This window comes from Syzygium oleosum, unplaced genomic scaffold (assembly GCF_021117445.2).
Source record: "Syzygium oleosum isolate NSW1041296 unplaced genomic scaffold, Sole_v2.1 Sole_v2.03, whole genome shotgun sequence".
In the NCBI taxonomy this organism is placed as follows: Eukaryota; Viridiplantae; Streptophyta; class Magnoliopsida; order Myrtales; family Myrtaceae; genus Syzygium; species Syzygium oleosum.
The window spans coordinates 13560360-13576601 of NW_026607487.1; the positions used below are offsets into that span (position 1 = coordinate 13560360).

At 39.5% G+C, this 16242-nt stretch overlaps 1 protein-coding gene across 1 annotated transcript; it reads right to left on the bottom strand.

Annotated features, from left to right (window-relative positions):
* Nucleotides 1-5038: 5038 nt before the first annotated feature.
* Nucleotides 5039-6857, bottom strand: LOC115670634 (uncharacterized). The gene is made up of 5 exons (XM_030591944.2): nt 6560-6857; nt 6314-6401; nt 6132-6202; nt 5985-6041; nt 5039-5612 (listed from the first exon to the last, which is right to left on the bottom strand). Exons 1-5 carry the CDS (start codon nt 6689-6691, stop codon nt 5400-5402), a joined length of 561 nt encoding a protein of 186 aa, XP_030447804.1. The 5' UTR covers nt 6692-6857; the 3' UTR covers nt 5039-5399.
* Nucleotides 6858-16242: the final 9385 nt, after the last annotated feature.

Below are 16242 nucleotides of genomic sequence, written 5' to 3' on the forward strand. Positions count from 1 at the left end.
GGTGTGGCGAGGCCTTACCTTGCCTTGTATGATAAGGGAACGAGAGTGGGCATGTGGGATGGTTCATGAATTGGGGGGCGGGGCCCCCCCCCTCTCCACTTTGATGTTGGCATAAATGTTTATTTTTCTGGTGAAATTTTCGTATGGCACGTATTGGCGTGATGGGTTTGGTTCTTCCAATGATTGTACTTGGGTTTGTGTATTGTCTACTTTGTTTATTGATTTTTAGCCCATAATTAATGGATCACGCAACCTACCGCTACTCTTCATGGTGGATTGATGGTTTCGATTGAGCATCTCATTTTCCTTGTTTTTGGGGAAAAAAATGGTCCCTTAGCTTTGATCCGATGTGCAATGTGGTACCCAAACTTTTAATTTTTTTTGACATGGTCCTTGAATTTTAGCCCAATGTGCAATGTTGTCTTGAACTTTTCATTTGTTCAAATTAAAAGTTCAGAAACTATTTGTGTCATTTTCTCTTTTAAAAATTATTTCCTATTAATTAGCTAAATTTAAGAGATTGTGTTACAAACACACGACTAGATCGGTAGATCTTTCCCTCATGTTATTCCTTGCAATTGGAATAGCGAGCGCGTATTTAAACATGGTAAAGTGAATCGAAAAATCTTGCAAAATGGTGCTTTGCATATAACTTGCTCAGTGCATAACATGCTCTTTCTCCATGCAAAGATGAATTTCCCTCTTTGGTAGTTTACATAAGAGTAATTTATAAGGACCTACTAAACATACAATCTTTGGGAAAAGTGTCAAAAAAAATCATAAACCTTTTGCATTGATGTTAATTTAGTCCTAAATCTTTTTTTGGTGCCAATCCAGTCATAAACCCTTGACATTGGTGCCAATTTAGTCATAAACCTTTTTTTTGTGCTAATTCAGTCATAAACCTTTTGCATTTGTGTTAATTCAGTCCTAAACCTTTTGTCTTTGTACCAATTCAGTCTTTCCAGCCAATTGTGGTCGGATTTTGCTGACGTAGACGCCGGTCGGCCGACGGTCAATAACCGGCGCTGATGTGGATAACTTTTAATAATATTTTAATATTTTTTTGAATTTTTTTCTTTTCTTTTTTTCCCCTCCCCTCCCTTCTTCCTCCAGCCGGTCGTCGAACTGGCAACCGGCCAGAGGCCAGAGGCCGGTGAGGTCACTAGTGAGGCTTGAGCCTTGCCCGCCCAGCGCGAGGCCACCCTCGCGGCCATTCGGTGAGGGTGAGCCTTGCTAGTGGCCGGCGAGGTCTGGCCTCTGGCTGGTTGCCGGTCTGGCGATCGGCTAGAGGAAGGAGGGAGGGGAGGAAAAAAAAAGAAAAAGAAAATAAAAAAAGAAAAAAATAAATAAAAATTCAAAAAAATATTAAAATATTATTAAAAAGTTGTCCACGTCAGCGCCTGTGGCCAGTCGACGTCCACATCAACAAAATCCGGCCAAAATTGGTCGGAAGGACTGAATTGGCAAAAAAACAAAAAGTTTATGATTGAATTGGCACCAAAAAAAGATTTAGAATTAAATTGACACAAATGCAAAATGTTTATAACTGAATGGTACAAAAAAAAAAGGTTTAGGACTAAATTAGCACAAAAGCAAAAGATTTAGGACTTTTTTGACACTTTTCCCTACAATCTTTAATCTCCTCGCTATAGAAAAAGCTTGCAATACCTAGGAATTTCCTTCTAACTTCACTCATAAACAATTCAGCACGCATCATGGCATCGGTACAGGTTGTTGCATGAACAAAATTTCGAATGAAGGAATCTCGCACTTACTTTTTTAAAAATATGCATATGCTCATAAAAGCTATGCCTTTCATACTAAGTTACTTATGGACAGCCAATGATCGAATTCAATTTATATCTTTCTCTTTACATCAAATTATGCACTAATCAATCAATTCACATGGCCCTTTCTTTTCAACGAGGGGGGATGTCGAATATCTAAATTCGATCCTATCAACGATGCAAGAAAGTAATGGAAATTCGCACAACACAAGAATTTACGTGGTTCAGCAGGGGAGATGTTTCGCCTACCTACGTCCATGGGGAGAAGAGATCCGTTTCACTAATAACGTAGAAAAGTGTATAGCCACTCTTTCTCAACCCTTACCTCTATTTTAGAGACCCGTTTCGCCCTAAATATATATAGCGAAACCCTACATGGCACAAATTACAAAATTGCCCACATAGCCTAAAATATTTAGTTTTCCCATATAAATCATTCTATGACTGAACATAAAACGCCTCTGGCAGCCCGGGGGCACTGCCCCCCGCGACCCCCGCCGGGGCGGCCCCCGGACCCCCGCCTGCTCACCGGGGAGCGGGACCCCCGCCTGCTCACCGGAGAGCGAGACCCCCGTGCTGTCCAGTCGTCAGGGGGCTTTTCATAACCGCCTCATAATCTCTCGGATAACAGAATACAAGACATCAACCTCAACAGGAGATCATCTATTATGTTAGGGCACAGGATTTGTAGGAACCGCATGATTAAGATATGCATTACAAGCTTATTGGAACTATTTCACTCGTGATGTATAATATAATGATCTGCATAATCGAATAAGGACGCGTCCTGTCATTCTTCCTTTTCCTTGAAGAAACCCTAGTTTTTCTAATATTTTGTCACGTCGCAGTCGTTAAGGACTTGATTGCCGCCTTGTGTCATCACTTCACTGGCAATTCCAAAGTGATGTCCGATGGCAGATTAAGAGTCAAATATTGATTGAATTCCGCCGGAAACTTATGGGAACTTTCCAATTTTTTCAGTATAGTCCAACTTATGTCGTCTTTATATCTCGTCTTTAATCTATGTTTTAAGTCGCAAGATGATGCGTATGTCAAGGGAATCCTATGCTCGTTGTCTGGCATGCTGAGGCTAGGACAACATTCATAAACGTCGGTCGCTTTCGTGGACTGTCGAATCTTTCTTAAATAATGTCTATACGTTCCTGGTCCAACATCGCCTTATCATCTTTTACTTGTGACTTTATCTCTCGATCCTTCTTGAAGAATAATATTCTCTTCTTTTTTCGCCATTAGCTAGCTTTCTCCCCCTTTGTGCTGTTCCTCTCTTTCCATACAACGGGATTATTCTTAACTAGTTTTGGAAATTTTCTCCACCAATTGCGATCTCTACGTGGGAAGAGGTAAATATTTAATATACCGCCAGTGCGACCTTTCGAGTGGAAAATGTTATTCGATTTCAATCGTAAGGTTCCGTGCTCGATGCCGTGAAACTTGTATCGTTATGTGTCAGTACCGAATTCGCTGGGTCAAAGTTACGCATGCATATTGCATAACAATAGAGAAACCCCTCTCGACAGCTCTTTGAGAACGGAGGCAAATAGCTAACTTAAGCCTAGAGTAGTATGAGGCAACCCGTAAATAAAATTAGGTAAAATAACCAGAAATTCGGATATAATTCAAGAATCCGACAGCTAAGGAAATAAGGAATTCCTCCCAACTCTCAACTAATTAATTGGGAGGAATAGAGTGAGAATGCTGGTGCGGGTGATCTATCAAGTTATTTAAAAGTACAATCTGGTAATCCTATCCTGTGGGTGTACTGACCATAGAGGTGGAGCGATGAAGCAGCAATCAATGTGAAATCAATAGGAACAGAGCAAGAGGGGTCGGTTGGAAAAACTTGGAATTGGAAAGTAAAAGTTGGGTGGAGGTTTCTGGGAAATGTGAAGGGGACAAAAAAGTTAGGAAGGAGTGGATGTGGATGAGTGAGTTGGAAGATGAGATTAGTTGTGGGATGGAGAGAAGGCCACCGTCCATTTTCTTTCTACAAAAAAGCATATTCTTTCCATGCCCTTCTCCCTCTCTCTCTATCTCTCGATAGCTTCTAATCCAAGTCAACTTCAGGACTCGTAAAGTTTCAATTAACTAAACCAAACATTTCTTATTGGAACTTTATTGCCTTTGTACCAACCATCTATCTCACTAGGTGGTAGCCAGTGTGATGAACATGCCCATCGCCTTTCGTGTTGGGACGTAGGAGGAATTGCAGGTACTTCGAGCCTATCGTCATCTCGATCGGGGTATATCTCTCTAGGAGTGAGACTTGGTAAGCAGCAACTGGGAGTGTGATTTTTTTCTTTCTCATTTTGCTACTCGGGCTACATCTATGTTGGAATCGAATATATAATAGCGGATATGAGGCTTCTATCCAATAAAGGAAGTTAGCTATGACTGGTCGACTCTCCCCAGTTTTAACTTTCCCTCATTTAGGATTATTCTCAAGAGACGATCTGTCGCTGTCGGTGTCGATAACTGAGAACAGGTTCTTGTTTTCCTTTGGTGAGAATAGTATATAAGTCGAATAGTTTTGTTTGTCCACGTTGGAGCCCGGATTTTGAATTTTGATGGTCCGAAACTTCTTTTTTGAAAGTAACATCTAAACCGATTCCGAACGCGACCTGGTTGCATCGATTTGGGCATTTTGAGAAATGAGAAGTCGGGATTTCAATCTCTTCACATCACATTCGGGGAAAACTGGCCCGTACGACTAAGCCCCCACCGCCGCCGATGTGCCGGGTGGGCAACAATTCGAGTGGGTTAGAATAGGGACAAAGTTTCTACCAAAAAAAAAAAGGAAAGAATAGGGACAAAGTGGACTAGTCTAGAGGATGGCCTACTCTACAAAAGCAAGGCCAGCCCAGTCTGACGATTGGCCTTGGTAAGGCCGCCGGCCATGGACATGCAGACCCACTCATGTAGTTCCATTACGATAACTTGCACAAGTTCGTGGGCCATCGTATGTCCAGAATTCCTCGAGGCATCGATGGCTTGTTGTTTCCTTGTCCCCTCCGGGCTAGGAGAATCTAGACTTCGTTTCGTGTAGTAAAAAGGTTGTCCGAAAATGTTTTTACTTCATTTTGGGTTTCGGACTCTGTTTTTCGAGGAACTAGTCAATAATAAAAACGTGCTCATTATCCGACTTCGATACTCGGATCTAGGATTTCTACATGATTGTTCGCAATAGAAGTTCTAAATCACAAAGCAAGAACGAAGCCAACCGCCTAATATAAAAGATCAAGGACAAACACACTTCCGATACAATGTTCATGAGGGCAATGTCTAATATGAACTGCTGCTGTACATAACATGCCTCGTCCCAATCGAACAAACATGACACAGGCCATTCCAAAACTTTGTACAACAAGAGGGTGTGGGAGTTCCATACAACAAATACAAGCAACAACTCCTCACAGAAGCCACTTCCGACAACTATCAGAAAATCGTGTTGTTCCTCCGGCCATGTCTGCCATTTCCACGCATTTGATATCCGTAGTTTGCTTCGAAAGTGGTCACGAGCTCTTCCCGGAAACCCCTTCTGATGTTTCCCACTTTTCCTCCATGCATCCGTATCATATAGTGGAGCAAGTCTCAGTGGCAATAACGACCGCTCGTTTCGTACATCCTGAACCCCGATATGTGCGAATGCGATGTCCCTGGCATCAAGTCCAATTCGCACCGTGCTCTCTTTGAGCTCTTGTGATCCTCAAAGATCATAGCTTCGGAGGACCAAGGACCAAACTCAAACCCCTGCGCCATCTCCATGAACATCGTTTGCAAATCTTCCATGGTATATTGTTTCTCCTGAGTTTATTTCAGATAAGGAACGATCACCAGGAGAGAGTTTAGAAAACCACATGAGGATGCGCAAGAGCCTTCTAATTATAACTCTACATTAGGCAAGTATTATACAATATATGTGTTCCTTGAAAACCCTTTGCCCTCAACACGGAGACAGAGATAACACATTTCTCAACTTTTTTTCTGCTTTTTAGAACTAGAAATAAGAACACAAGCGCATCAAGACATCATCATCTTAGAGCAAGATTTCACGAACACACTAGAGGTTGAAAACCAAACAAATCTGTACAAACATCTCCGACCATGGCTAAACCGAGTTAATGCTATACTGAAATGGAAAAGAAGCGAGAAAGAAATCATGCGATCATATCATACCTCTCTTCTGGCCTGTCCCATGAGAGACACCATCTCTTGCAGAAAGTCACAGAACCCCTGAAACAGCGACAAGCAACAAATTCAGCACGCAGCAAAAGACATGATCTCACAAATCGACTGACTTGGATAGTTCCCTCGATGGCTTACCTCATCTACTTCATCATCCGGATCATACAACCCCGCATCGTACAACGTCCTCTTCCTCTGGTCTGACAACACTGTTCCATCAAAGCAAGAAAAAACAGAGAACGGTGAAAACGCCCCCCTTCATACTTAAAACGGCGATGGGGAAAAAAGAAAAAAAAACAGGGGATAGACAAATAATTTACCTTCGTAAGCTTCCTGAATTTGCTGAAATTTGCGCTTGGCCTCGCCCGACAGAGAAGGGTTCCTCGTCCACCTGTCGGGATGCCATTGCTGCACCGAAACGAAACACTCAGGAAACATTAAGCTTCCGACACGGTTCATCCACTCAAAAAGCTCGATAATTCAATCAATCGCAGCACATTCAGGCGCAACCCAACTCCGAGATTTCTCATCTTTCCACGCTAATCGAGTTCGTCTTCGGGACTTACCATAGCGAGCTTGCGATAAGCGCGCCTTATCTCCTCCAAAGAAGAACCGGGAGCGATGCCGAGGATGCCGTAAAACGAAGACCGCGAGCCGTCGTCACCCTCCATATCCCCCCGGTCTCCCTTACCCATCATCACGCTCGACGAAACCAGAAGGAAGAACAATCGAACCCCGCGAGCTCAACCGAAGCCCAAGTCGCGCTACCGCAAGATCTCTTGGTCGCGAGGCCGCAGCTGGAGGACGCTCGTGCTTCGCGCCGGACACTAGCAACGAAAGGGAGAGGCGGCCCATCTCCATATATATATATATATATATATATATGAAGAAGAGGAAGCTCCATAGAGAGAGGCGACAATGGCTGTTGCCACGAACCGAGCCGAAGAAAAAAAATATCTGAGAGATTCTTCTAGCGGGCGGGGTTTGGGGGCTCCAAGAATGTTCGGGAAGCGACCTCGGCGACGACTTTTTCTCGCGATGACCAAGATATTTTTGGGTCAAGGCCCGGGTCGGGTCGGGTCGGGGCGGGATGGGGCGGGGGATATATATCGTTTAGGGGTGTGTAAAAGAATCAGGAACTACTCGGAACCGGATCGGCCCTGTTTCAATTTTTTGGAACTGATGGGTACCGGAACCGGATCGACCCGGTTTCAATTTTTGGGAACCGGTGGGTACCGGTCCGGTTATTGGTTCTAGGTGTGAAACCGTCGCCCGCCCGTCCATCCGAACCGGATTGGAAATATAATAATAAATATAATATTTATTTTTTTAAAAAAATTATAAATCTCTAAATTTAACCTAACTTGCTTGACGCTCATAGCCTTACATCGAGTCGAGAAACACTTTCTTTCGCTTGCGCGTTACACTCATTCTCACTCTCTCACTCTTTTCGGTCGATGTTCACCTCAGTGTCTCCAACTCTCCATCTCTATCTTCATCTTTTCGTCTTCGTCCTTGGCTAGTGGGACCGATTCTATGGATCCACCTGAGAACCGGACCGGACCACTGGTTCCCAACCGATAGTTCCCGATTCCAATTTTGGGAACTGTTCACCCGGATCATGCTGTACCCCTAATATCGTCCTCGCCGTTCGGGTTTCCGGATAGCGAAAGGGTGGGGCCCCACTCGGGTTTTCTCAACGCGGACGGCTCAGGTTTGCTGGCTTCTTTGGGGAAGTGGTGCGATGCCGACACGTGTGACGTGCTCCTGATAACGGAATCGTCTCTTTTATATATATATATATTATACTAAAATAGGCTTTCAATTATTTTAATGTATTTATTTAAATGAGGGGTGTTTATCTTTTACATAAGATATTCAGAGTTTTGTGTGGTGCGATGCCGACACGTTTGACGTGCTCCTGATAACGGAATCGTCTCTTTTATATATATATTATACTAAAATAGGCTTTCAATTATTTTAATGTATTTATTTAAATGAGGGGTGTTTATCTTTTACATAAGATATTCAGAGTTTTGTAGATAACGAAAGAAGACTTTTTAACACTTTCACTACATTTAACCTAGATGAGAGAGAACCGACAAAAATAAAACAAAAAACTGAAGCGTTTCTTTCTGCGAATTAAAATTTCAATTTTTTGGTAATTAAAATAGAAAATTTAAAATATATTTTGAAAGTCTCAATCTAATTTTAAACATCTTAATGTAATGCAGATTAGAGCTAAAAACAATAGCTATGTGATAAAGAAAAATATAATAAATTTTATGTAAATACGCTACGATTCGCAATATACGTAAAGTGAATTTCATTAGGGTATACACAATAGTACCTATTATTCTCATTCCAGTTATGTAAGAGTATAACAAAAATCTTTTGTTGTTTTTGTTTTACCAGAAAAAAGATAGTATTGATTATATTTTACTATTAGGGTGCATTTGTTTCACGGAAAATGAATTATTTGAAAAATATTTTTCTAAAAATAATCATTTTTATTATTTACAAATATAAATGACAAAAAATATTTTCATGGTCAACGAAAATGTTTATGTATAAATTATTGTTGATAGTGAACACATTTTTTATGGACGGATAATGTTAAGTGATATATGTGATTATTTTTAGGAAAATATTTTCTAAATCATTTATTTTCCATGAATCAAACGGAGCATTAGTCTTAAAATAAGTTTACCACCATCTTTTCAATTATGTCAAGCATTTTTAGGGGATATAGTAATTTAAATACATATAACTTGATAAAGTATATAATGCTAACTCCGTCTATTTACCAGTCCTTATATTTCGTTGAATTAAGGCTTTGTCTTTTCTAGTAAATAAATTATTTAGAAGTTTTTTGCATTTCACTTTATAAAATGTTAACTCATGCTAATAATTTCTAACAATATGCTAAGCCATTTTTGTGGAGTGTCAAAAGTGCAATTGAAAGTTCAGTCTTTAATTCATTAACAGGTGTACCAATTTGGGGTTTTGTCCTCCATTTGTCACAGGCGTACCGGTTTATAATTTTTTGTGGTATAAATCCAATTTAACCGAAACTAACGAATGGTAAATTGGTCACAAATGTACCAGTTTGGGATTTTTGGTAGTTAAAAAATTCATTTGGAGTAAATTTGTTATATGTGTATTGATTTGGGGTTTTTTCTTTTGGTGGTCAAAAAATTATTCTTGTATAAATTTGTCATATGTGCACCAATTTGAGGTTTTTCGTGGTATTAATCAAAGGAAAAAAACCCATTGATGAAGTTAACTTATTATTTACTTATACATCAACACTTGACTTATCAACAATAAAAAATCAGGAAATAAGCAATCAAGGATATGCACAAGATATTACAAAAAGAATATGACAATTTTTTTTTCAAGATGATAAGGAACATAATATTGAATCTGAATTCAAAATATTGTTACATCAATTACAATCAATTAGAATCATTCAAAAATATGTTCAATCAGGAGTGATACATGTACAATCCCGAGAGATATTGAAAATTAAGGGAGATTTTTAGATTCTCTTAATATATATTTATATTATTAGCCATGCTTTTCAAGGGATAAAATAAAAAAAAATTGCCCAATCAATTTTAAACTTATTATATGAATGCCAATTTAGTATTAATATTTTAAATTTGTCAATTTAGTCCTAAATATTTGCGTGAAATTTCAATGTAATCTTTCTGGCCAGTTTTTGCTGGAAATTGCTGACGTGGCACAAAATTGAAAAATATATGATTGAATTGGCATCTTTACAATATGTTGAGGATTAATTGCGTAATTTTCCCGATAAAATGTGCAATTTAGAACTCTAAGGAGATAGACATAAGTAGGCAAAAATCCTCATTCTTGTCGGGCCTCTCACTTATGGAGACGGAATATCACAAGGTGTGCCCTAGAGGAAACCGAGCGAAATTGGGTTGTAGTACTCAACATCACCAATAAATAAGTTGCAAATCCTAAGAAAACCTAGTAAAATCTTACTTAGCATAAGCAGGAAACGATGTTCTTAATTGATTAAGAAACTTCAGTAAGATCAAATGTTATGGTCATTCCAGATACTAGTATGTGAACTCCTTCATAGTCCTCCTCCTTCTGGAAATCCTAGTTCTATAATTTGTCGGGTTAGAACACTTGCAAGTGACCGACTTCGATCGTGTAAATGTGCAGAGAAAGTTTGCTTCAGGGAGACATAGGATCTTATGCTGTAATTGGAGGCTTGGGGTTTGCTTTCTAGCGCCTGAGCTTGTGTTTTTGAGCTCGTACCAGGATTGCTACCCTCCTCCTGTGTTTGTTGCTGAATAAAATCTTACTTATCGAGAAAAACCAAAAAAGCAAGTGAGTCTCAACATAAAAGATAAGGGAACTATGTGTGTGCCTCCTAGTAATATGAAGAGTGCAATTTGCAACCTCTTTAGCTTTTGTTCTTTGTTCTTGATGTCATCATTTGGGTATGTTCGGCTTCACATATGCCTCTGATCTCACATCGTCCAGATATAAGTTATTGCGCTAGCAGATAAGTCTTGCGCAACCTTGAACAAGCACGATGTGTTTTAAAGCGTTCTAGTGCGGGCGAGCCGCAACTAAAGCGTGTAATATCGTGTCGGTGTTTGGACGAGGCTGCCTATAAGGTATGAAGAGCTTATGTTTTTGGGTGTGCTATTGACCTTAACCCTCTCTCTCTCTCTCTGTAGTTGCTTATGCACAGATAAACAATGGCTCGCTTGTGCCATTGGCATCGCCATCTCAAATGGCTACCACCACCCACCTCCATTGCCATCTCCACATCAGCTCGTGGCTTAGTCTCTGCTTGGATGTCTGTCACCCTTGTGACTCTCTCTCTCTCTCTCTCTCTTCTCTTCGCGGCTAGTGTCGACGAGTTCTCGACACTGTTGCCAAGTTCCTGGCCATTGCCTTCGAGATCTTGTCATATCCGAAGGTACTGATCAGTGATCACCATATCTGAAACCGGGGATCTCAGTTCCAGATCTTGTTGTGTTAACGCTGCTCATTCGGCATTTCGACTTAAGTGCTAGCTCGTTTACACTATCCACAATCTCCTAATTCAAACAACATGTGCATTAGTTTTCTGGTGCCTTGTAACATATACATGTTATAATTTCGGCCAAAAAAAAAACACACGTACAAGTAATTTCGCTAAGTCATTTTCATATTGAAAAGAACTATAAAAACGAGAAATCAATAGATAACTTATTTTATTAGACCTAGTCATTAGCTTATTAAGAGATAGTGTCACGTATATAGATTCTAAAAAAAAAAAAAAATTTGCTTTCATATATTTATTTTACTATGGTTTTGTCTGCTATATTCATTGAATGAGTTTTCTCCTTGTATTCATATGGTTTTTCCCAGGCCAAATCTGGTTGAGGATACACCATCACCATTATAAGATCACAGGATATCTATCATAGTTTCTTGAAATTGTTTCTCTAGTCCATGTGAACTAAATTATTTTTAAGACAAAAATGTCCACATTAGACAAATAAACCTTGAGCCCATAGATTAGTCCAATTACCTCGTAAATTAGACAAGAAGTGAGCTATATTTGAACAAGTGATCCAAATATGAAATTGTTCACACTTTTAGTGATTTGGGAAATAAAAAACAATGCATTTTCTTTAGAGTGCCCATTCCTGAATAGTTTTATAAGTTTGGATCTTCTCTCTTAAGAAATGTATGATGAGAAAGTCCATTCAGGTAAACTCGTGCCTATAAATTAATTCACTAACCTTAAATTATCATACGAGACACGGGCTAAACAATGCGCATATTTTGAGCTTTGTTTCCAATAGTGTCATTGGATGTATTAAGAACTTTTACTCATTATTCAATTGAGTATCTAAACCTTTTCTCATTCAATCAACTACCTCAAATTTTCAAATGCCTCCTTAATTCGAGGCTTTGTTAAAAGGCCGACAGAAAATTGTTGGCATGGACACTAAGATCGTCGACAACAGTAGCCTCTCTCTCCTTATCACCCAACAAAAAATCCTAACTTTTCTTTTAGAAAATTCTCCACCGTCCACCATCACCAACAGGATCACCGCCACCGCCACCGCCACCGCCACCGCCACCGCCATCGCCATCGCATCAACCATCCCCACCCCTAGCCTCATTAGTCTTTGGCTCATTGTCACCAACTCGCCACCACGACCACACTTCGCTCACCACCACAAACCAACTCAATGATGGAGCCATTGTGGACATCAATGGCGGAGAGCAACAATGACTGTGGTTTTCTTTTTGTTTTTTTTTTCTTTATAATTGTACTTACTGCTGTTAGTAAAATCACATGACATGACAATTTATTTAATGGAAGTCTCGAATTGAGCAACGTATCCTAAAAGTTCAAGTAATTGTACATTGGCCTACTCTGTGGCTTGAAGCTTCCTTTGCAACTTAAAGATTATCTAATGGTTTTTAGATGTTATTGTCTACCTTCCTGCTAAAGGTGAAATAGAATCCTCCTTTACGAACAAAGAAAGAGAAAGAAGAACCTAGACATTGTAGTAATTTAAACCTCTCGATTTTTATTCTCTGATGGTCCTCATCTATTAATGGGTCAATAGAAGTTTCCAAACTACATGCTGACTTTGCCTCAGACATTGGGAATTGAAATTTCAGTTCAAAATGCTTTTCATCATTTTTGTGGTAGAAGTTGCATTAATTTCTACTATTCGATACATTTATTTCGAAAATAGATGAACTGGGAGTCCATGTAAACATGAGTGAAATATCGTAGAATAATGCCATTTTCTTTTAGTCGGAATTCGTTGGAGCTTCAACAGGTGAAAAGTAACTAGTTCAGTGCTTGTGTTGTGTAAGTTGTTCTATTCAAATGCAATCTAGGAAAGAGATCATGTGGAGTCTCGCTGCCAAGTGTTTTCCCTTTGTTACCCAATTCATCTATTGAAGTTCCTCATTCTATCCTTCTAAAGAACACCTAATCCCATGTTGTGCAAGGATATTGCACCATATGCCACCTGTCAATTCACACTGGAAGAATAGATATACCCTGTCTTCTATTTCGACCCTACAAAAGTTGCACTGAATATCAATTGAAGTCATCCATCGAGCTACATCTCTACTGTCGGTAGTCTATTTCTATAAACTAGCCAGCCAATAAAATTGTTTGCTAATGTTGCTGCTCCAAATTGGGTTGTACCACTCCACAATTGGTCCCCCATGTCTAAGTTCGTCAAATATATCTCGGCAACAGTAGCTTGAGCTAGATATAACCGAGGTTAGAACATGTTGCAATTTGACGAGACAACGCCAACTCAACCCATATTATCCCTAATGTCGAACCACATGATTGGGATGTCTTTGCATTTTGTGTTGTGAGCCCAAATACTCCAAAGGAAAGATGATGAATCATTGATGAGGTTCCACAGTGTGCGGCCTAACAAAACTTTGTCCTATATGTTCAGATCAAGCAATCCTAATCATCCTTCCCTTTTAGGTGAGCAAACTTCTTGCCATGCAACCTTGTGCGATCCATGATTAGTTGTAATACCAGCCCATAAGAAATGTCGAATCCTCTTCTCAATCTCGTATTTAGTTTGCTTTAGAAGTAAGAACATTTGAACAAGAAATGTTGAATATATAATTACAAAAAATTGTGTTTGAATAGAAACGACCTTTCAAAGGTTGTAAGAACGCCTACTAACAATTAGGTAGAAGTTATAAATTTGAATTAATAAAAAAACTATTAATAAGGCCAATTCTGGTCCACGGTTTAGTATTTCTCCAAAAACTCTCAAAAGGAAACAATTGGTGAATAAATGTTGTATTTTAAAAAACAAAACGAAAACTGAAGTGAAAATATTGAACGAGAAACGTTGAATATAAAAGAGTGAAAAATTATGTTTGAATAGATACAACTTTTCAAGAACGCCTAATAACCATTAGGCAGAAGTTATAAATTCGAATTAAAAAAAATAACCATTAATTAGGCCAATTCTGGTCCACAAGGATGCAAAGTGCTAAGTGCGCCTTATAATCGTGCACTCGCACTCGGGTATTATAGGATTTAGCCCAATTAGCACATTGTCTTCGAATGTAAGATTAGAAGATTTCCACACTTATATATTAGCCTACACACTCACATCTATTCTATGGGGAACGAGACACCTTTTAATTAATTTTACAAACAAAGTATTAACAGAAAGCATATGGTTCTAGCTAAGACATGACTTGAGATGAGTAAAAGCTGGCGATTTCATGCATCGCAAGCAACGGAAAACACTTGGAAACCACCCTCTTACATCATCATCATCATCATCATGCGATAATCATAAGTTGGATGCTCATTTACCTTTTGTCCTTTCTTATAACTTCATCCTGTGTATGAAGTTAAATAACTGACTAGTTTCATTACTTGTAATTGTAAACTTAGTGATAACGAGAATGGATATCATACAAGACAAATTTATAATTACACACCCAAACTACATGTACAAGCTGCAGGCGACTTTAAGATGTACATCAGTTACTTCCATTAAAGCAGTAGCGGATTCATGATACGGTAAACAGTGGTTGAAAAATCATAACATATCATTTCCTAATTGAGAGAGAGAGAGAGAGAGAGAGAGAGAGAAGGCAGTACCTACTTCTTGACTACTTACCTCCTGGGCTTTGCTCATTATCGAGGTTCATATGGTGCACCAATATCAAACAAGGAACTAACTAGGGTTTAAGGGTGTCAAATTCCATGCAAACACTCATCAACTGAGAAGCCTCTTGCTCCTACCTCAGCTTCGTTGTCTGTTCAACCTCTATCGTAATGTGTCTTGATCGAGACTGTTGCAACCGATTTTCTTATGAGGAAGACGCAATGACATCAACTTATCGATTTAAAATCCTAAAGGTTGTCGACACTCATAGTTTATCCTACCAAGTAATGGCAGGCGAGTCTTGGCTCGTAATACCGAATGGAAACATATTATACGCAGAAAAGAGAGATTATCATGAACTTATTCTTGTTTAGAAGAAGCGTTTTGTTCGCCGTCTCCTCCTATGTATTTGCTAAAGAGGGCTATCATGATGCAAGTTTGGCTTAGTTTAGAAATTACTTGTGACTCGAGGTGCTCGAACATAAGTTTTGACAGCATGGTAAAAGAAAAAGAAGAAAAAGACCTTTTAACTCCCAGCTGGCGGACAATGACGCTGTCACAAAATGTTATAGTGGTACTAAAAGCTAACCTAACACAATAATTGTTGGGTCCTCTCGGGAACATGAGCCTGAGAGTGAGAGCTATAGTGTCCCCAGCAACTTGTACCGTTCATGGAACAGAATTTCCTGACGCGAACGCAGTAAAATCAGATGATTCACAAGCGAAATTTCATGTACGTGGTCCAGACTATTACAAAGAGAACAAAATGTCCTTTATGTGACATGATTTTCGGGCACATCAAAGTATTCGGCATCATTTGTATCAATAATGTATAGAGGCCTAGTATAAGCATAGTCTTCCTCCACCTAGCAACTTAACTTTTCTAATCATGCACAGATTGAAACTAGTAATCTTGATCCAAAAAAATTGATTGGTTGAACTTATCTGCTCCCGATTTTGATAGTCACACGTGTCAGATGTTTACATAACTCATTGTTCTCATTATCTGGCTAATTGAATATCCTTCTACTTCTCACCAATCAATTCCTTAAAAGCTTCGAATATCTTACTTCTACAAGGGTTATGTAGATCCACGAATCAAGATCTTCTCCCACGTTGTTCATATATATAAATAAACATCATCTACCCGCACCAGTTCACTCTATTTTTTTATCCTAATTTCCGTCTGTCGCAAGCCTATTAGGGTAAAATCCGCGACATAAATAATCAAACCACCGTCGCTAAGGAACGAAGCGACAAAGTGCAAGACCTACACCATGAGATGTAGCTTTCTTATCGATTCAATCTCCCTTTCACAGCCAGCTTTTAACTTAGAATTAGCTCATATATATGTAGACATTGAAAAGCACACAACAGTTGAGGACGACCTTGTTCCTCTACTTTTTTTTTTTTTGGGTAAGGTTTGTTCCTCTAACCGAGGATCCGCCACCATTCCCCGGGGACGAGCCCGCACAGGTAATCGGGGCACCTATACCTCGGGGGAGACTAGCCCAATAACCCACCGCCAAGGCCCCTCACTTAAATTACGGAACCGAGCGGGGTTTCCTCTACTTTTTACTTGT